This window comes from Vidua macroura, chromosome 6 (assembly GCF_024509145.1).
Source record: "Vidua macroura isolate BioBank_ID:100142 chromosome 6, ASM2450914v1, whole genome shotgun sequence".
In the NCBI taxonomy this organism is placed as follows: domain Eukaryota; kingdom Metazoa; phylum Chordata; class Aves; order Passeriformes; family Viduidae; genus Vidua; species Vidua macroura.
Genome location: NC_071576.1, coordinates 53,374,755 through 53,397,435, shown reverse-complemented (window position 1 = coordinate 53,397,435; position 22,681 = coordinate 53,374,755). Strand labels below are relative to the sequence as shown.

The window sequence follows — 22,681 nt, the reverse complement described above, 5'->3', positions numbered from 1 at the left end:
AATGTGGGAGGACTGTTCTATGTAGTAGATAGCTGAGAAGTGCAATTAACTGGGCTTTTTGCGTTATGTCCTCATGGGATGGGCTTGATTTTTAGTGCTGCAGAACCTGAATTTCATCATGTAGCTGGTAATCTGCCTGCACCAGATGAAGGCTTTTCAAACTAGCCAAGTCCTGATGCTGAGCTGAAGCTTTGATTGTCATTAGCCAAATGTTTTTATTGATAACATAAAGGTCATGTCTGCTTGGGAAGGGAAAGACTGGAAAGATTTTGACCACTGACAAATCCAAGCTCTTGGCAGGCTAGACTTAATGCTGAAGCAGGAATAACCAGAGTTTTTTCATAAGTGTTACAATAATTATGGCTGTAATAAGTGTTTGCCTACAATGAAGTCTTTCTATTAAAAAAATACATCAGCAAAATTTCTGCCCTTGGAAAGTTTACTTCTATGTTTGATCATAATAATTAATTTTCAGATGTTTTATAGACCTAGAAGTCATCTATGTTAGTGAACTGAAGTTCATATTCATGTTATTACATAGTTATATGCTTTCATGTAGACAGAAATTAAGACACATAAAATAGTTGTGTTTCTTCTTCGGGCTATGTCTAAATGCAAATCTCTCTGAAAGACAGTTGAGGAATGTGACTCTGGTGCAACAAACACATTTGAAGATGCACCTAAAGAAAAAAAAAGCAAAAAAAAAAAGCTGAAGAAAAAATTCACCATTCTCTCTGAATGGTGTCTTGTTAGCTAGGCAATATGGTGTGGTGGTACTTTGTAATCTCATTTACTGTTGGTTGAGCTTTTCACTGCAGAGGCTTAAGTGTTGAAGTATATTTTTATGCCTCGCCTAATTTCTCACTGATGACTGCTGACGGAAAGTATGCAAAATGGCTTTCAGGATGTTCCATTTCCAGTGACAGTATTACTTATTACTTATGGTTTCATTATTCTCATAGGTGAAAAGGTTAATATATGTATATACATCTGCAAGAAAGACAGGGTGATCTGATTATCTCTGTTAATATTTTCAGTTAATATTTGATCATGAGACAGTAAGCAGGAAACAGTGCTTGCTGATTACATTCTGCTCTTTTAACAGATGAGCATGTAAATGTTACTTGCCTTGCTGGGCTTTAAGGACTATCTGAGGCTTCTGTTTATGGGTGGCACGTGAGCAAGTGATGATGTCCTTGGTCTGCAAAATTCACCCTATTGCAATTTAACTGAAAATTAAAGCGCAGTCTGGCAAATCAGTTATTTAATTAGATAATAACTGGTGCCATGACAAATTTGTTTTCAGTTTAAAGAAATTTTTCTATCTGTGAGGAGGTAGAGCTGTGTCACAGCATGTGATTAACAGTGAGGGGAAGTGCAAATATCAGCAGTAGAGGTCCCTTGATTTCCCTTGCTCTTCTCCCTTAGTGGCCATGACATTATTAAAGCCAGTGGATCCTGTGAAGTTAAGTACATTGCACAGTCACAGATGCAGCAAATGCTTCATCCTGAGCTTAAGAGAACAAACATAAGCTTTGGCATTTTCTGGACTGTCTGAAGTGTCTGGGGTCCTTTAGGGCCCAGGTGTGCAGGGACACTGAGCATCTGCTGCTTCCTGTGGTTGCCGGGCAGGGACTGACAGGGTGCAGTGGGCACTGACCTTTAGATCCTGCCTCCCCACTGTCATGCCTGGTTTGGTTCAGGAGCCCCAAACAACCTGCACTGACCTTCTGCCAGTCCTGCACAGGGTGTCTCTCTGTCTGCCTGGGCTGGAGAGAGGGTTGAGTTTTGGCTGATGGCACAATTACCCAAACTGCCTGTTGAGATATTAGGAGGCTTAATGAAACCAAGCAATTGAAGCGTAAACTTATATCTGGCACTAGGTACTTGTCTTTTTAGTGTTTGATTTCACAGTCTTATTTGGCTAAAAAAATAAGGAGTTTTGCTGTGTTTTCTTTTTGTCTTTTGCAAAAGTGTGTCATCAGCTTGAGCAATGGATATTATTTCACTATTGTTTTCACCAGTCTCACCCTATTTAAAGACGTTTAAGCAGCTTATATTTGGTGATTACAAAAGAGAAAGCAGTATTATCATTGTAATATTCCAAACACACAGAGAGATAGGAGGAGTTATATTTTGTTCACCTTCAGATATTTTCCTTACAAGTAGAGTAAGCTGGTAATTTTTTTTGTATCCACTGAAGAAATGACTTGTGAAAGAGCTTGTACAGATTGAAGTGAATGTTTGTAATCTGTATTACCAGTTTTCTCTTCTTTTGCAAAGGGTGTTATTCAAGATGTGAAAATCATCTTTATACCTAATGGATATATAACACAGTGTCCTAATCTGAATCGCAGTAAGTAGCAATCTTTTTATTGTCTCTATTTTAGATTTTTCATACAGATTGTTTCTTTGCTTTAAAAATAATACTTTCAGGCTTGTTATTTTTGCATGTGCTGACTTCCAGAAGGCAACAATTCTGTATAAACAGATTGCATTTTATGTTCAGATAAATCTCATATGATAGATTGTTGTTTATTTATGGGTTATTGTGTTTTTCCTTCTTTTCTGTTTCTTTTTAATCTTTCTCTATTGAGCATGCCCAACCTGCAGTGATTTCTTAAGTCTGGTGCAAGGAATCATGGATTTGCAAGAACTCCTGGCAAAAATGACTGCAAAAGTAGGTACCTAAGCTTTTTTTCAGTTGCCCATTTCCTTCCTTTCCTTCCATAAGACAAAGATGAGGGTATTTATTCAATATGCCATTTCCTATACCATGAAAATTATTCTAAATTTTCATAGTAGAGCCAATTTTTTTCTTGCTGTCTGCAGTAGTCTTATGGATATAGCTCCATGGTTGTTCCTTAAGCTCAATAATGTTTCTGTTGTCTGCTTTATTATTTCTAAGGTAGTGAAAAAATACCCAGAGTCTGATTTTTTGTAAGAAGCCTTAGCTTGATTTCCCTTTTCATGTTGAGGGATAAATGCAGAAACAAAAGAGTGAAATCCCTCAACAATTTCCTCACCATGTGATGCTGTCAGAGAGGGGCTGTTTTCTTGTGGGAAGTCCTGTGAAGTCTTCAGGACTGGTGTAGTCTCCTTCCTGGGAATTGAAATGAGGTCCCAAAATGAAAATGCCTGTGAACCTGCTGACTGTGCTGACCTTAATAGCACCTTTGATCAATGGTTTTTATCAGTGTAAAAGTTAACTCAGCTCCAGGTGATGTGCTGTGTGCTTGGGTTTGGGGTTCTTTTCTTTCTTCTTTCCCCCCCCAGCTTTGGATCAGGAATAGGGTGAATGGGAATCTATGGTGTTGGGGATTTTTTTTGTTTGTTTGAAATGTTTGAAGTTTTCTTTAGGTTCTGCTCCTACAATACACAGGCAGCCTTGGTGTTAAGCCAAGGCCCTTCAGCAAGGCTGTGCTGAAGTTTTGGGATAGAAAACTGTTTTAGAGGTGACCAAACCCCTAATCTGTGTTAAAAGGAGAATCTGAACACTTTTTGAGGTTACTGTTGATGAACCTTCTGGTAGAGGGTAGTTAATTGTCTCTTTTGAAATAGCACTTACATGTTAATTACTTAGATTTAAGTGCAGATACAACCAACCTGTAGATGCCCTTACTCTCAGTGTAGTTACTGTAGGAATTTCCAAAACAGGATTTGCATAGCAGTGCTGCTTGTGTAAAAAAAAAAAAGATACTTTTTAATGCACTGGCTTCAAATGCTCTTTCCCTTCCCAATAGGAAAGGGGAAACTGTTTTTTGGAGAGTGCATGTGTTATGCTGGCAATCCAATCCTCTTACTCAGCTGACATACTTTGGACAGGCTGGATCCAAATGAAAAATGTGAAGCTTTTAGTTCAGTTTTCTGCTTGTGCTATGAAAGAGAGGCAATTATTTTGAGCCCTGCTGGTGGTATGAGCAAGTTCCAATTATGCAGTGTACTGAGTAACTTGCTTTCTCTGATGTTAATTATATTTTTGCTTGCTAGTACTTTATGAGGGGAAGCAAATAACACAGTATTTGTACTGCAAAGACTCTGCACTTTCATAAAGTGGTGCTGGCATAATCCTTCATTGCAAATTCCTTTTCTGTTACAGCAGTCCACTGACTGTTTTGTTGCAGTCGTTTCCTATTGTCCAGGCAAAATGCATGCAACAGGAAAGGAAATAAACTTGGTAGAAAAATGCAAGTTAGAAATAGGGGGTCTGGAGAGAAGTATTAAGGTTTGTATCTGCCTTTTAAGTCCTAGACACAAGAGTTACTAATGTAGACACAGGTATATTTTGTGGGGATGATGCATGTCAAGGTTTGAAGGGCTGTGCAGCTGCCTGCAGAGATCCTGTTTGGCCTGGCATGTGGTCAGAGAATGGCTGGCTAATGTACAGCAGCAAGCATCCCTAGCTCCTGATCCTGCACCAAGAGATGCAGAGCATGAGCAAGATGTTTTGAAAAAGTGTCTTGGTGTCTGGTGTTGCTTTTAGACTCCACTGTATCCAGATTTCAGCTCCTCTCTCAATCTATGTTTGGTTACAGCTGTATCACAGCATTGAATAGAGGAGCAAGTGTTTGCAATGAATGTGTATGTGCAGTTTATAGAAATTAAAATTATGGAGACTCAGAGCTGGGAAGGAAACATCCAGCTACTGGTTTCAGGCTCCAATAATTTTAGTAGCTGTGCAAGTTATGCAGAATGAAAGCAGGAAAGGGAGGCTCCCTCCTGCTTGTGCTGTGCCTCTCCTGAGTCTGGCGGGCTCAGGGTGGGACACAGGGCCTATGTGAGTGGTCCAGCAGAGCCCTGGCTATGGCAGATTGTCATGGAGTGCTATGAAAGTAGCATTTTATCATGACTTGTAGCAAGCTAACCACCCTTACATCCTCTTCCTACCTGTGTTTTATGAAGACATAGCTTTTAAAGACTAATAAATCCTAGGTTTTAAAACTTAATTTATTTTTGTCATAATTTGAATTAATTTCTGAATCTCTCCAGTAGATTTGTTCAGTTTAATTTTGTGTCCTTAAATAGAGACACACTGTATGTCAGGGTGTTACAGTCTGGCTAAAATGTTAATTTGCTGCAGGAGAAAAGGGTTGTGTTACATTGCAGCATTCCCCACTGCTGGGCTAGAGTACTGTTAGTTCCTCTAAGAGTAGTGGCTAAAATAATTCATGTGGCTTTAACAAGCTACTGAAATCAGTCTGGGCATCTCCTGCACTTCTTTGAGTGGAATATAACTTCTTTTGGTAAATTATGAGCCTCCACTAGGGTGTGCTTTGTATTCAGATGTGTTTGTTACATGAAGACTTCCAGCACAGAAATTTCTACTGAGTCTTTCCTTGCTGGAAGTCAAAAAGGATCAAGCTTGGCTTTGATTAAAGTCAAGAAAAATCAAGCACTTGACTTCATTTATGGACTAAGCAATCTGGTTTATTTACATAATGGATTTATACAGACAGGGATACTTTCATGAAAATTTTCCCATAAGTTTTGATTTTTTTTTTTTTTTTTAATTTCTGGTATTTATTTTGCCAGAAAAAAAAAAAATTGAACAGAGGCCAGTTATTTGTAGGGGCAGGGAAGGAATGCATGTACTTACTGCTAAATATTAAGCTTCTGTTTCTGTTGTAACAACAAGGAGTGTTCAGAGCTAGCCACAAGCCCAGGGTTTTCTCCAGGAGCATGGTTTCTCCACTGAACATAGATGGGATGACCATGTACTAACTCCATCAAAATCTGAGGAATAGGGTTAGTTTTTACCTGATTTTCTGGTTCAGTATTTTGAAGGTTGTGGTCAAAGTTGGTTTTGCTAGAAATAAGTGTACTGGTTTTTGATTTTTTAAATCATGTGTTTGAATTGCAGAAATCTCATCAAGTTAATTTCATTTATAGTTAAATTATGCAGAAACAAGACTGAGTCAATTGGAAGACTGCCATTGTGAGAAGACTTGTCAAGTAAATGGATTGATCTACAGAGACAAAGACTCATGGGTTGAAGATGATCACTGCAGGAATTGCACATGCAAAGTAAGCATTTCTGAAGAGTTTGAAAGCTAGGATCTACTGAAAATGTGAAAATGGCCTTTGAATACATAATGTTCACTCTGAGAATTACTGTGTTTTTAGTATGTGTCTAGTGGCAGCACGGACAATAGAGAGGAAAATGGTAAAATAAATAAAATTTTGACATTCCTTATTTGTACGCTTCATACATAAAATCTGCCTTCCCTTGGCAATGCTTTCTTATTTGTTCTAATTATAGCTGTGAGGACTTTGTGGTCTTGGGGTGAAGGAGTGGCATTGTCTGTGTTTGGTTTGGAATTGTTTTCACTGCAGTAGCTTTTTCAAAAAGGAGGCTTTATCTTAATAGTATTCATAGATGCTTAGTTGCATCTTGCATGGTAACAACTTGCAGATTCGTTTTCAGCATTTATCAGACTGAAAAATACAAGGGACAGAAAGAGGATTAGTATGCAAAACTTGTATCTTTGAAATTATTTGATAAATATCTGAAGAGAGCCTTTGTTTGCTCAGGAAAATAGAAGCCTGATTGTTAAAAACTCAGTGATGATAGGGACAGCATACAGAAAGTAGGGCTTATGTTCTTGACTTGTGTTTTCCAGTTAACGTATTTTGCTCTGGGTTTGGGGGAAAAACCAGTAATATGTATCAAAATACTGAAGGCAGTACACCTTCAGCTGCACTTTGATTAATTTTGTAGTTGGATGGGATTAAATCTGTTACTAAAAGATAGGTTTGTAATCCAGAATGGTGTTTTCATTTACTTAAATAGTTCTTAGTGTTTTGTATAAAATACTCATTGCAGCAGCAGTAGTTGAATTTTGTCCTAAACCCCTTTGCTCAGAGCGGAGTTGTGGAATGCCGGAGGATGTCCTGTCCCCCTCTGGAGTGTCCTCCTGATGCTCTCCCTGTGCACGTGGACAGTCAGTGCTGCAAAGTGTGCAAGGGTGAGTACATCACACAGACCTCGCTGTTTTGCCTTCTATTTCAGCAGGGTTAACCTTGTCCTGCCAGCAGGCACGTTTTGTAATGATTTTCAGAGATCCTGGTAGTTCAGGTAACATGAGTCATAGTGGCAAACATGGTTTAGGAAGAAAATAAATAATTGCTGAGAAATGAACAAGCATTGCAAATTTCTGAGGTTCTATTTTTACCTATAGTTAGTGTAAAATTATTCATCCTGTTGGGGGTTGGGAAGACTGACTTGGCTCCAGTTGGTATCTCCTCTTGATGTTGAGGAGCATCAAGTCTATGGTGTGAACTTTCTTTTGTGATGAGTAGCTAACCAAGCTGTTATCTTTTCGCCTATCTTTTATTTCAAGTTAAAATACTGTTCTTTAAAATAAACATGACAGTATATCAGACCCTGGCTTAGTATCACTGTGTGGAGCCGTAGTTTGCTGTAATTAATTTCCAAATAAATTAATGAGAAGAAAGAAAAGCTAAGTACATTTTGTGATTGGTGTTATTATCAGCTTTCAGTTCCTTTTACTGGGAATGAAAGATGTTAAGTAACATTCACGGAAGGAATATTCAATATTTGTTATTTTAATAGTAGTACAAGGAACAAAGACAATTTATGTATGAAAATTTTAGCTGTATACTAATGCCAGTTGTACCTTAAGAAGCACAAATTCTCTTTCCCCTGATCTGTTCTGGAAGATGTGTAAACTTCATGCATGAGCTTTTCAATAATTTATTAGGACAGGGATGTTGAATTATTTTAGGATTTATTAGGAAAATAATAAGACTTTTTTAGCATTCTGTCACCCTTCTTCAGTCATTGAATTCATTAGTTCCTTGCACAAATATCCTTTAGCTGTGATCTTGCACTTGCTCTTGTTTCTCATGTAATCTCATTTCTCTCGGCTGTATGTCAGCATGAATATTCTGCATACTAAAAGATGTTCATGAACAGAGTACTTGGGTGATAAAGTGGCCATGCTGGCCTGTATTATTTGTCTCAAAATATTTGTAACATTGAAAGTCTAGGAAGTTCTTTCATGAAACTGGATGTACGCACAAGAGTCAAAATCTGACTCAAAGAAATTGTAAGGCACGAAATTGTAGATTCAGTGTATACCCCCATGAGTAAACTGTTCCTGTTGTTTGTAATGGGAAGGTGAACAATCAAACTTGCCTTTTGTCAGTGATTGGCACAAACTTGACTCGTTATTCTGACAAGAACTCAGCATGTCAGTCAATGGGAAGAGACGTATGGAAGTTGATTGAAATTGATTGTAAATGCCAGCTCCTTGACAAAATGATGTGCTAGGACCACAGTCAGTCACCTCTAGGTAGATAGTAGTAATTGCAGAGGTTTTCCAAAGAGCTGCACTGCAGGTGTTATTTTCTCTGTGCTTTTTCTATTTAGCTCTGATAGAACTATCAGTTGTAATTTGCTGTCTCTAGGGATTATTGAATGGCTGAGTTATTGAACGCTTTCCCATCTTAGCTAAGGGTTAATGAGCAAAGCTCTAATGTCTGATATGTTAAGGGGTTTAGGCAGTTCAGTTTTGATCCCTGCCACCTTGTGTTAGCATTTAAAATAATATTTGAGAAAAGACTATAATTTTAAATATAATTTTTCTGAATCATACATTAACTTGATTTCCAGTGTGTCCATTCTTTTGTTAGAAGCAGTCATGTCAGGAAAACAGAAAGAAAGAAGGAATGTCTCTATTTCAAATTCTCCTAAAAATAGTTACTGGGATTCCTAATTTAAACAAAGCTTCCTCATCTGAAGTTTTCTTCAGAAGTGAGATCACAACAAGGCAGGCATAAAAACTAGGTCAGCTTTTGAAAAACAAAGAAAGCTAAGATGCCAAAAGGAAGACACCTCTTTTTAAATACTTTAGTGATGATGAAAACTGTGTTAGCCTGAAAATAGTAAATCACTTTTTTTTTTAAGAAACGAGCATTTTCACAAAGAGTCATTAGAAGCAAATTTATGTCTGAAGGTTCATGAAGATTGATCTAGCAGTCTCTTCTGCTTAAAATTTGTGAATCAATCTGACTGTGACAGTTGCTGCTGTGGAGCTATTGGCATCACCTGTAATGGGGACACACCTGTGAGTGCTTCCTTTACCTGGGCACTAAGGAGGGAAATTCAGGTAAAACAGTCCTAGATAGAGTGTGATAGATAGAGTTTTAGCTTTCCTTTCAGGGTCACAGGTCAGACTTTTAGTGGCCAAGTACAGAAAGAGCTGAAATGCCACAGCAGAAAGTTATTTTATCAGTGTTTAACATCGATCTAGTTTGTAATGTAGGGCGCTTTTATAGTGGATACTTGATTTGTGTGAGATTGTAACAGTCCAGCTGCTCTCTTTAATTGATGGATTTACTGTCCTTCTCTGGAATTGGAATTTAGACATGTAGTTGCATGGGGACTGTAATAATTCTGGTCATAATTGACCAAGCTGTTTGCTGCTGTGGCCCTGATGCCCGTTGCTTTCTTCCTGGTGGCAGTAGTCCCAAGCTAGGTGACTTTGCCGTGAAGTGAGTGAGGAATGATCACGTGTTCCAGTCTGTTGGTTCATTTGTGGAGCCACTTATCTTTGGCAGAAGGGTCAAAACTTCATACAAGAGTTTTGCAGTAGGAGTTCTCAGTTTCCTGGGAAAATCCTACATATTTCATGTGTGCCTGAAGAATATTTTCCTGAAACAGATTTTTGCAGTTTGTTGATTCAGTAGTCATTCACTGCATTCAATCTGTTTGTGCAGTCCTCCAGTAAGTTGAAGAGTTCACCTTTGTGCCCACAAAAAATGTGAAGGCTTAATTGAAATCTGTGCTTACATTATTCTTGTAATGAACTGGATGCTAATAAATGTCTCCAGTTCTTGAAGTGAGTCATGAGGACCTCTAGTAACACAAATACTGTAACTACACAATGTTGGTAGTGAAAATATTTTCTATTGAGTGGGGTTATTTAGTCCAGGACATAGTCTTTATGCTCCAATTCCCTCTCTTTAGTTTGGGTAAAGAGGCTACTTTCTCTTAAAATGAATTTATTGTTTGTTACTGTGTTTGTAATTATATGACTGATAAAATGACTGACTGACTTCTAATGAAAGCAAAATGAATCGTGTTTTTAATGTATTGATATTTTTTTAGTGTATGTGAATACTGGTTTTACTTCTTTGTTATACCTTGCATTTATTTGCTGCTTAAATACTGATTTGATTAATTTTTAATCTCCTTCCTCCTCTCGAATTACAGCAAAGTGTATCTATGGAGGCAAAGTGCTAGCAGAAGGTCAACGAGTATTAACCAAGAGCTGCAGGGAATGTCGAGTAAGTTTCAGTTGTATAAACCTTTCCTGTTTTTCAATGTATCTGTGGTGTTCAGAAGTGACAGTGAAAAGTTAGTGAATTTCTTTAGGCTTCCTTCATGCAAATGTGACATCTGTTGTCTTGAAAAAGGTGACCTTGAAGTCATTGAAAGCCACAAATACGAAAACAAGGCAGGAATATGACCCTTGCAGGATAAGAAAAATACAGGCAAAATTATTTGGAAGAATGTTTTCTCTTATCTCTGCTTTCATGAGCTTTAGAAAAAAGTAACAGCCTCTTGAGCAAATTACTTACTTCAGCCAAATTGCTAAAATTTGAAGCAACTTTCTTGTTATATTATGTGAGTTACTCTATATTTTTCCTAGTATTGTTCGAACTATATATAACTCTTCTAATAATTGAGGTAAATTACAGGATACTGGAGTGGACTGGATTCTTTTTTGGCAAATTCATGACATTTGGACTATGATAACAAGTATTTAAGAGCACAGGTGAATGGAGGCTGTGTTAGATCAGTTCAGGGAGTGTTGGTGAATGTGCATTGGAAAAGATTACAGTGATCTGGTTGTTGTGCTTGGAGCTCAGTGTATGGAGTAGCAATTTTATGTTCACTAATGGCAATGGACAATAGCTGGTTACAAATGTTGTGAAAACAACTTGTTATACAGAATTACTTTGCTATTGTTACTGTTGAGCTGTATGGGGTGCTCAGCACTGCATATACAAATACGTGGGCAAGGTTGTTGCCTTGGAAGGCAGACTAAAATGCCTGTTATTTATAATATGACATAGAATGTTTATTTGAGAGTGGAAGTACATTTATAAAATGAGAACAGGAGTTTTTTCACGTTAAAGTGAAACCAGAGAGGGTGATCTGAATTACATCTGTGGAACTTCACTGTGCTATAAATAAGAGTGTTATATTCATCATTAGGAGTATGATAATTCAGGAAGATTAAAAGCAAATACCAACTATCAAATATCTGTCATTAGGAATGAGTAAAAGAATGAAAACAGCTTTTGTATTTTGCTTATTGTTAAAAGGAAAATGATATGGCAATGTTAATTACAGTAACATTGCAGTTGGTATTTGCATCTTAATTGACAGTATTGGTAAATATTCAAAATGGCATCTGTGAATGTTACACCATAAAAAGTTTTTTTGATGCATTCCTTCAGGAAAACCCCAACAAATGGAAGTTCTGTCCACAACTGTGCTTCAACAAAACATTAAACCTCACTGGCCTGGGGAGAGTTTTTAAGAGGGTGCTTGCATCTGTTTCTGTAGGCTGGTGTGTCTGTGCAGGAGGTTCATTCAATATGTCTTCAGCATTACCTCCTAAGTCTGACCTACTTGTCTACTGCCTCAGTTAGGATAAGTCAAACTGTGGCTGTGTCATTTTTCAATGAGGATGAGTCAAACTGTGGCTGTTTTCTGTCCCATGTGGACAGGGTGTTGTATGAAAAGGAGGGACTTTGTAATAGGGGAGGACCATACAAAATTTAATATGGTTTAATTTTTCAGACTTGAAAAACTGACATCAAGTTTCAAAAGCTGCTGATCCATGAAGGAATACAGTGGAGGGTACACATCTACTGTCCATGTTATAGTGTTGATAAAGATGACTTAAAAATCTTAGTGTCTGTAAAGGAGGATATATTTGTAAGTGGAGTAACGTCAAAAAGATTAATTTGAAATTTCACATTTCGATTTCTATTTTCTATTTCTATTTTCCGTTTTCTTTGCATAGGTACTGATCCAAACTTAAGAGGCTTTTAACTTGTATTGATTTTTCCATCTTAAAAATAATACTACTACTGATGGATCCAGCTAGATCAAAGATTTTCTTTATCAGGCTGAGAGACCTTTATTTAAATTTTTCAAAAGTAATCCAGACTAAAAATATTTATGATGCACATCCTTTTAACCATAAGCACAGACGTTATTCATGAACAACATTCCCAGCTGGAATCATACCCACAAACCCTCTTTAGATGAATCTACAATGACAAAATGAGCACACAGGTATTTCTAACAATCACGGAACAGTTCAGATTGGAAGGGACCTCTGGAGGTCATCTTGTCTAACTATACTGCTTGAGCAGGATTTCCTGGAGCCAGTTGCCCAGGACCACATCCAGATGGCTTTTGTGTATCTCCAAGGAAGGAGACTCCACAGCTTCCCTGGGCAGCCTCACACTGCAAGAGTGTTTCCTGCTGTTCAGATGGATGATGTTCCTGCTGTTTCACTTTGTGCCCGTGGGCTCTGGTCCTGTCACTGGGCACTGCTCAGAAGAGCCTGGCTCCATCCTCTTGGCACCTTCCCTCTGGGTATTTATATGTGTCTGTAGGATCCCCTCTGAGCCTTCTCCTCTCCAGCCTTTCCTCCTGTGAGATGCTCCAGTCTATTATTTATCCTCATGGTGCATGGCTGATCTCTCCTAGCTTTTCCATCTCTCTCTTGTGGTGAGAAGGCCAGAAAATACAAGAGTATATGAGCTCTTGATAACTGCACTTTTCTGCATTCTGTAAGTGTTTGTTTTTTTTGTTTGTTGGTTTGTTTAGGGTTTTTTTGGGGGGGGTTTTACTTGTATGGTGATGTGGGCCATTGAATGTCAATGGAAAGATTTTTATAACTTTTCTTGGAGTGGGAATTTGCAGTTGATCAGCTGCCTGTGAATGACATGATGCCTGTTCATAAACAGATGACATGCTTGACAGCAAAGGGTACAAAAATAAATGCCTCTTCATTAATGCTGGGAGCAGGCAGTCACAGTGTGCCATACAAGACGGACAGGGGCCGCAGCTTTCAGGAAGGTTGACTAAAAAGTTTTTGTAAAGATAAGGAACAATGTGCTTCTTCAGAGTGACAATTAAGGCTGCTGTTTGAAACTGTGTCCTAAGAGACTGATCAATACCAGCTTGTTGTGGCTTAGGAGTGATACTCCTGGATGACGTGCTCTCACTGAAACCATGTCTCTCACTTTCCCGGGTGGGATGGAGAGGAGAACTGGAGGCACAGAAGGGAAAGGTCATGGGTTGAGATAAGAACAGTTTACTGGAATCAGCAAGGACATAAGAAAATAAACAGCCACAGCAATAATAGTAATGACAAACGGTACAGGAAGAGGTGATCAATTCACAGGGAGCAGCAAAACCCAACTGCTCCCGCTTGACCCCACCAACCCCACCTCAGAGTGAGGTGGTGTAGAATAACATCCTGTCCTGGCCATGCCCCTCCTGGCTACTGCAGAGATCAACCCTGTCTTGTCCAGAATTAGGGCAGAGATAAATTCAGACAGGAAAAAACCCCCCACCAAAATAGCCTTATCTTAAATGTTGCAAATAATTCTCAAAGCTGATCATGTGAGATGAGCTGTTTGTTGTTCAGATTTTCAATGCATCTCACTGATTAGGCTTACAGCCAATCCTTTTTTTATGTACTTACTTGATAATTACAAGAAATTTAATTATCATCTTGTAAATTTTTGACTCCAGATCTCATTCTTTGTGGATTGTATGTCACAACTAAAGCTTGATATATTTATTCCAGAAAAAATGTCTTTTTGACATCTACTTCTATTCACATTCTATGATGGCTACATATGTGAATTGAATATAAAAAGGAATAATTTTTCGAAGACTGCCTGAAGCAATAATTCTGAAGTGTGAACTCTTCTTACTTATCTCAGTGGATAAAATCTGAAATCTGATTATGATAATTCTTATAATTGGATCTATACTAGTTTATAACAAATTGATTTTAACCCAAAGAATACTCAACATGGAAATGTTTTAATTGTTTTAAAACGTAATTACAAATAAGTTTAATTTGTTTTCCCAAGATGCAAATTCTGCAGAAAATAGAAGACTTAAGGAAATAAAATCTTACTGTTGCTAAATTAATGGAATTCTCAATTTGTGTTGTTTAATCTCCTTGTGAGTCACTAAAGAAGCAGTAACCTTGGAATAAATTTGTCTTTAGCTTTTGACTCATCCTGACACTTATTTGACTTTCATACCATTTCTTGCCATATTTTTCTGGCCAGATTTATTGTCAGTCAACACTTTTTGTTGGTATGCTGACATACTTTATTCTTTGTGCTGTAATTGTCCTGTCTGAGCTTAAATAGGCAATGAGTTACAGCCAGAGCTTTTCTAGCTGGTTGTTTGATAACGTGATAGTAAGTGATGGCTCAGTGTCTGGTACTTCTATCACTTTTGATCCTGCAACTGCACAGAGAACCGTGAGGGATTCTTCCCTTTCCCTTGTGGAAGTGAGATCAGGAGGAGACCTAACGCCTCCGTTAACTTCACTGTTCTTGTGGCCACTTGCTCTGATGATGTGTGCCCTCTGTGCTGCTGTAGGGATCTGCTTTTTCTTACAAAAAATGAGAAAAGCAGATGCCTGTGGGGTTTTTTTTAGCATTATTCATGACAGCAACTTGTGCAACTTGTAGTAAAGGCAATTGGCCCTGCTTAGCCTGAAGAGTGTAATGTCAGGGGCAGTGACGGGCAGCGATTACAGAATGGTCAGATTTGCATTCCCTGTGTCGGCTGTAAGTCCTGCAAGCTGCTGGGCACCTTGGCCACATCATTTGTGCCTTGTAGACTCAGCAGGCATTTCCTAAGTGTGCAGGGCAGCTCGAGGCTGTGAGATCTCCTTCTGGAGCCTGGAGGGGCAGAGCTGAGTTGGTGTGGTGAGGTGAAGTGTAAAGGCTGATGACCAGCAAAGTTTTTTACCTGTGTGAGCCTGTGCTTTGGTGTGGTGTGGCACAGTGTTGTGTAGCTATGAGAGCAAGCTTCTGCACTGGATGGTTCTTCATGCAGGGTGGACTCATAGGTAATTTCAATATTCTCTGTTCAAAGTCATGTATCCGGTCCTTCAGATTATGAAAATGATCACTTTAATGAGGTTTTGTCTATTTTTTGATATTGGTTTTTCCTCTGCTTTCCTAGCCCTAGATATGTTTGGATCATATATTATACTTGTCTCTGCAAACATGATAGCTGGAAAATGAAATTTCTTTATTTGAGGAAAGCAGAAATTCTTATTCCACATTTTTGCTCTGCCATCTGAGATGTCATAAAAATTTTTCTGGGAGGAGTGAGGACTAGACTGATGTTAAAAAGGTGTTTTGGCAACACAGCAGGCTGCCTGCTTTCTTAGTGGAGTTTCATAGCTTGGAAAATGAGATTACTCAGGTGTGGACAGTCTTGTGGGGTAGTTACTGTAGTTCCTACTGAGCAAAAATCCTAGTTGTTAATTTTTGCTCCACTTGCTAGTTTTCAGTGATGGCATAGCTGCAGAAGGGGTGCTGAACAAGTAAATCATGGTATGAAGAAGGCTGGAGGGGGGGATAAGGTAAGAGGAAGTTATTTTGGGACAAGATTTTAAGAAACAATGAACTAAAGCACTGGAGAGCTGTTTGGTCTGGAAATGTAGTGCGGCTGATCTGCTGGATTGGAGAAGATGGAGTAAAATTTGGTGGAAAAATCTCCCCATGAAGTCTCTATGTCTATGATTACAGAAAGTTCTACCAGCATCTAGACCTCCTACCACAATCTTATTCTAAATCTAGAAATCAAAATCATAGCAATGTCTTTAGCTTGATTTTTACACAGCAGTTTCTGTAGGGATCTCTCAAGATGAGCTTTCTTCTCTGAAGGATCTAACTTCGGAAATAAAGTGATCAGTAATTCTAAAGAACAGACTCTTGTCATTGGACATGACAGAACAACACAACACTTGAAAATACTGGTCTTGCTATGTAAATTGGAGTTGCATAACTTATCAGTGAAGTATGTGGACTGTGAAATAAGAAGAATAAAGCTCAGATTTGCAGAAAGCAGGAAGACTATCTTTAAGCTGGAATGAAATTCTTAAATTCCTTCAAATACTTGGAAAGAAGACAACTATACTTTGAGACTACATATTTGGTAAAACTAGCTTAGAATTTTGAACTTGAAGTACCTGTCTTTTAATTTTTTTTTTCAAGCTGGGCAGAGAAATGCACAGTAGATTATTCTAGACTTGATGTTATGGTGGAGCAAATAAATTTAACTTACTTCTTGCTAATTTACCAGGGTTGTTACTGGAGATTACTAGTGCTGTGGATGGAAAAGTATGTGATCCTTGCTACTGCCTGTATTTTCACCAATGTATTTTTTTAAAATGTTGTTTATTTTCAGAATGGAGTTTTAGTAAAAGTGACAGAGACCTGTCCACCACTGAACTGCTCAGAAAAAGATCATGTTCTTCCAGAGAACCAGTGTTGCAGTGTTTGTAGAGGTAAGCCAGCTTGTAAGGAATATAAGTTGTCGGTTCAAGAGGGGAATACATTGAAAGGAGCAATTCCTTTTTAATGAGATATTAAGTACCTCTATAAGTATGGTTCTAAAACCAGACTGTGATACTCCTTTGGTTAGAAGACTTACCAGATATAAAGCTGTAATTGCACTGAATTAGGCAGGAGGAGGAAGAAAAGGAAGAGCTGAAGGAGAAAGGAACCATTAACTCCTAAACATTCCTATTAAAAGGATGTTTTATTTGAAAAAGAAATATATTTTGTTGCTTAAACCTGCAACTGCAGGGTTTTGAAAGTGTTTTTTCAAGGCCTCTATTTTAAAATCTCAAAAATAGCATTAAGATTCTAGTTTGATGGCTCTTAGTAGGCTGATTTGGATCTGAGCACTCTCAGGACTAATTTATTAATTAAGCTGGACAATGAAATAGTACCACTGCAAAACAAAAATTAAAAAATTAATTCTAGAGCCCAGAACCTCATTTTTCCTCCTTCCAAAAGATATTTAGATGCAAGTTCCTCTTCCTTTCAGCCCTGTAAGTCCTGACTGTAGGCTGGACCACACTGAACAGGCAATAACTAAAATCTTAATTGAGGAAATCCCCTTAAATTAGGAATGTGCAGGTATCACAAGGTCAAGACTTGAACAAGCTTTCTTTTTAAAACGTGTTCTAATCAGTGAATTGCTGGGTGAATAATCATTCCCTATGTATTGTATCTCTGTTCCTCATCTCTCCCTTGGTGCTGAGTCTCAGTTGTGCTTAAGGGGAGCCTGGTCTCTCAGGACTCACATGTCAGCCTTTAGTGATGCACCTCAGAAATTCAAGCAAGAGGTGTGCCAAATGAGCATTAGACATTTGCAGGCTTAGATGGTTACTGAGGTCTGCTGGAATATCTGAAACATTTGTCTTGCCTGCGTATAAATTCCTCCAGTGCCATTGCAGATGGCAATGAAGGGGCTCCGAACTTCTCCCTCTGCCAGTAAATTTTAATTAGTAAATATGCATGGTTAAATATTTACTTAGGCCTTGAACTTAAAAACACATGCATGTGGTTGCAGGGACTAGCATGTTTGAGACTCTCCCTGTTGGGTCATGGTCTAAGAATATACACATTAATTTTTTTAGTAGTTTCTAGAAACATCTGCAACTATTTAAGCAAGCAGTAAATGTTGCTTCTCTGTCCCTCAGAGGGCTCAATGTCTTAATGATACTTCTTAACAGATGGCCCAGTTTGATGTAGTGCAGTACTGAAAAAGAATGTATTCATTATGAATAGGATTAGAAATATGAAAGCTTCAAAGTTGATGGAAGATAAGTTCCATAATTATTCACTTCCATATTATTGTTAGTGATAGGTCCTTTTTTTAGATACTCATTCCCAAACTGCCTTCATTATTTATAATATAAGATGAATATGTATATTTATGTGATGATCTCTAGAAGCAAGGGAAGAAATTGTTTTTCCCTTCCCAGGAATTCTGGCACATAATGCTTTCAATTTGACACATTAAACTTTAAGTTCTGCTTTAGCTGACTGCTAAACCAGTACCTCCTCTTTTTGTATTTCATCATGGCTTTTTAAAATTCTTTTGAAAATGATGCCTAAAGATATGATTAATTTTGTCAACTTTACAAAGGCATAAATTCAAATTAGCACTCATAAGTTTCTTTTTATATCTTGAAGTAGAATATATGCTGCTTGACACTTCGCTTTGGTTGCATGCACCCCAAAGTAGTAGTATATAATTTTATCGTGTGCTGTTGTTAAAAATGGATATTTATTAAGAATTCCTTATTTGGTATGGGTTTTATCAAGTAAACAGGTGCTCTCTGTTATGGCAAGCAGGCCACAGTTTCTGATCCTGTCCTGTGCCAGCATATCCTTTACTGGGAAAGGATAGATTGCTTCTCTTGTTTGCAAAACTGACTTCTTTCAGAGACTATATTCAGCTTGTTTTTCTCCAAGCCAAAGTAATAAGGAAGACATATTGTAATAACTGCTGTCCTGAATAAGCAAAATTATTTGTTGTAAGGCCACACGGATCATTTGCACATCATATGCAAATTTCACATTGTATGTATGATGATGCAGTTAATTTGTTGCATTAGTCCTTAGCTAAGCCTTAAGTTATTCAACAGGATATTTAACAAGCATTTACTAGCAATGTTAAATAAGAATATTATTTCTGTGTTAAGTTTATCAGTGTGTGTTAGTGACTGCCAGGTTCTGGGCTTTATAGCAGTATGTGTGTTTTTAGTATTTGTAGTTGTAGAAACAGAAGACTTCTACTGAATTTCAAGTTCTGTAGAATTATAGAATATATTTGCTGAATTGGGCAAGGGTGACAGGTTTGCATCTTGTGCTTTTCTAGCTGCAGCAAAGGAATTTCCATTTAATGAAAGGATAAATATGAGGGGATCAGCAGAAGGAAAGAAAAACACAGAAATACAAAGTCTTCATGATGCTGTGGTATGAGACTGTACCCTCCACAGCAATCTCTGTAGTACTTACCACAATAATAGATGAGTGCCATAGGTTATGCAGGGTAAAACATAAATCTGTGGTGTTTATGGAGACGGAAATTATGAGTCAGCAAAGAAGAGTTGAATACTGTTGTGTACAGAGCTGGTGGGTTTCCTAGATAGTCATTATTGTTTGTAAATGGTAGGAAAAATAAGGACAGCAAATAATGCCTGCTCTTCTTCAGGCTTGCCCCATGAGTTTATAGTATAGCAGAAGGTAATAGTATACTGCTAAGAAGCAATTTCTAGATTTCAGGGAAGTGGTTGTGTGAGGTGTACAGCAAGGTGAGAGTAGTATGGAAGAGCTCTGCTTTAAAATGACAGTTTATTTTTGTGATTTCATGTACTGAATGCATAAATGGACCTCACCACATCTGTATATGGGATCTGTCCTTGGCTGTTACGTAGAGTATATCCAGTTTTTCCTTTTATCTCCGTGCTTTAATATAAATGTCTGCTTAAACTATGTGGCCACTTTATACTTTCCAGCAGGACAATGTGGTGTTATTAAACTGTCTTTTAGACTTACAGAAAATTTAGTTAATTTTCAAGTTTCACAAAGAATCGTGTCACAAAATACATTTTTTGCTACTTTTGAGAATCAATCATTTTTCTTACAGCATGCCTGCTACATTTTTTTATAGCCCAGGGACAAAACTAATACAAAAAATAGTGTCATGAAAGTGTTTTATTGTTCCCTTTAGCTGTTTTTCTCCTTGCCAAAGACAGTGTATAATTTTGAAAGAGTGGATTTTTTTTTCTCTTTTGCATGAGTGATTCAAATAATTCAAAAGTTCATGAGAGAATTTTTATGTTGTTATGCTCACAATTTTAAATACGTAAAAATAGCCTTAACAGCCTTAGCAACTTCAGATGAGCTCTTCTTAAAAGAAAGAGTGTGATGAAATAATGAAATAGTGAGAGTGGTTTTGTTTCTAGAGAAAATAATTATTTGCTGTCCTGTAGTATGGTGGGATTGATGGATTTAGATTGCCTGCTGACACTCGTTAGGAGGAAAGGGAGAATCTTCTTGATGAGGTGAAGCGGACATTTTACAGCAGGGAGCAGCATTTAATTCTAAAATTTAATTCTATAATTGGGGCTTCTGCCACCTTTCTTTGTGCTGCTTTGTTTTGTTTTGGGAAGGTTTTTAGTTTTCCAGTTAGAGGGCGAGAAGGCTCTTCAGTTGTGCATGTTTCTCATCTCTTCCTGCCTGGCTGTGAAACTGCGATTTGGCTCTTCAGAAATGGAATTTTTCCCATTTATTGCTGTGAGGTAGGAGTTATTTCAAGGTTTTAGATTTATTAAGATTTAATGTCAGATGATAAATATGAATTAATTTATTTCTAAACATAGTTGTAGCACTACTTAGGATTTAGAAGAGCTTTGTATCTGAAAAAGAAGAAATTTTTTTAAGCTTGTTAGCCTGTCTAGTTACCATTATTCTATTGCACACAGATAAGCAACGTGTAATAAGCTCTGCATTCATAGAGCAGCTTGACAGAATGTATGAAGTTGCTGTTTTATGTCAGACCACTGAGTTCTGTGACCACAGTCTCTGGGGGTGTAAAAGCTGCTGTTCAAAGTGCTGCTTTGCACATGACTCATTAAAAACTGATTGAGATCATGGAAAGACATAATTGGTAAGGCAAATTTTAACACTCTTCCATGACTTCACCTTCAGATTTACCTTACATATTTATTTTGTAACTGTGGGGTTAAGTCCTAACTTGGAAAAGTAGAAAAGATTTTGAGATTGAAACTACCTTGGATTTTTGAACATTGATGGTGTTTTAACAGAAAAGCATTATGACAGGGTTTTTTTTTTTCACATTTAGAGATTTCTTAATATAAAATAGTGAAATGGAGGATACCTTGAAGAGCAAGAGAACAAGGGTTTTACAGTTTTTGATGTGAACAGCTAAGGCTATTGTAAGAAATGTAGAAAACCGTACAGAAGTTACAAGGAAACAAGGAGAGGCACATCAGTGTTGACCATAAACAAAGTAGGAAGAGATATGGGTCTAAAATGTATTGATTGTAGCTGTAGTCTTGAATGAGTTCTTGCATTTTACAATCAGTAATTAAGCACAATTACCAAATAAGTTAGGTATGTAAAAAACTGGATGACAGCAGGGAACAGCTTAGTGTGCTGCTCTGCAAAAGCAGGTTCTGGGAACCACGAATTGGAAGACATTGCTTGGAAAAATGAGAGCAATGTTCAGGTGTCCCAAAATGGAATAAATTTTTAATTTGAGATATCTGACTTGGGGCCACTAAGGCTTATCCAGTTGTGCAGTTCCTGATGCTGCAGAAGTGATAGTTTTATGGCTGCTAGGATGTGTCTGGTTCTTTTCCTAATTGTCTTAGTACATTTATTAATGGTCATTCTATAGTCAGAATGAAGGAGTAGAAAGAAACTTGTATTTCTTAAGGAAAAGATGGAGCAAAAATTTCAGCAGCCTTGATGTAGGAAGAGAGTAATGTTATCAGAAATGTTTGGGGAACGAAGAGAGGTCACCAGGCCCATCAAAAATCTAAACACACTCTTCAATATTTATTTCCCCTGGTAGCATATAATTGTGTTTTGAATGACTTTGGAGGGCTGTTGTGCACATTTATGATTGTGTGTGTATGCACAGGGAAGATGGTTTCTGGCATCTGTTCTGAATGCGTTAATCTGTAATTTTAATTCATACTTGCCGTGTCATCTGTACTGGCCTGAAATTAGTTAAGATTATCAGAACTGTTTAAGATTTTCTGTGGTTTTGTTAAGTCGTCTCCAATTGCCTGCTTGCTGTGATGATTCTATTTTAAGCCATTCTTATATTTAGAGAGGAGCTGACTGTCTCAGATACGACTTTGCTGAATATTCTGAATGAATTGTTATTTTGGCTGAGCAATGGAGATGCATGCCCTCTGCTCTCTCCCACCCATGTGAGATTTAGGGATCCCATTGCAGTATCAGCAAGTGGTTTTGGCATCTCTGTAGGTATTTTTAAGGAATCCTATGAGCCATTTCACACCAAAGAATTAATAAAAATCAGATATTTGGTTCTAAAACTCGTGCTGGGGAGAATTTGGATCAATGTCTAAGAAATACAAGAACCACACTTCCTTGATATGCATCTTTTGGCTCTTTTTGTGCTAATTTTGCATTTTTACTGAAAAAAAAAAAAGTATCTCTGGAAAAACCTCTGATCCAAGCAATGGTGTACTTTTTCTGACAGCGGCACAGTGAACCTTTGCTCTTCTGTTCTCTCAAATACATTTTTTTCCTGCTGGCTAACCTTAAATTACAGTTGTTTTGTAAAAGCTTGGTAACATAAAATGTTGTAGCGCCATATGTACTCTTAGCAGGAATGGCTTCCGCTGTCCACTTACAGAGGTATTGAACAAGTTTGCTGAAATGCTATTGGAAAGTGAAGTGGAGTCACTTCTAGACAGCAGTTTTAACAGATAGGAAACAGTGTTTCACAGGTCTTTTATAATAATAAGTGCCAAGACAGTGTAGAGGTGTAGTGGATGTTCTGTGATTG

The 22,681-nt window shown here is 37.7% G+C and overlaps 1 protein-coding gene across 2 annotated transcripts in view; it reads left to right on the top strand.

Annotated features, from left to right (window-relative positions):
* NELL1 (neural EGFL like 1) overlaps positions 1–22,681 on the top strand; it is a 290,478-nt gene that overhangs the window by 60,761 nt on the left and 207,036 nt on the right. For both annotated transcript variants that reach the window (XM_053981605.1, XM_053981603.1), the window contains exons 6-11: positions 2,284–2,356; positions 2,598–2,680; positions 5,890–6,024; positions 6,863–6,965; positions 10,238–10,311; positions 16,505–16,604. In XM_053981605.1, coding sequence (XP_053837580.1) covers positions 2,284–2,356; positions 2,598–2,680; positions 5,890–6,024; positions 6,863–6,965; positions 10,238–10,311; positions 16,505–16,604 — 568 coding nt within the window. The remainder of the gene's footprint in view (positions 1–2,283; positions 2,357–2,597; positions 2,681–5,889; positions 6,025–6,862; positions 6,966–10,237; positions 10,312–16,504; positions 16,605–22,681) is intronic.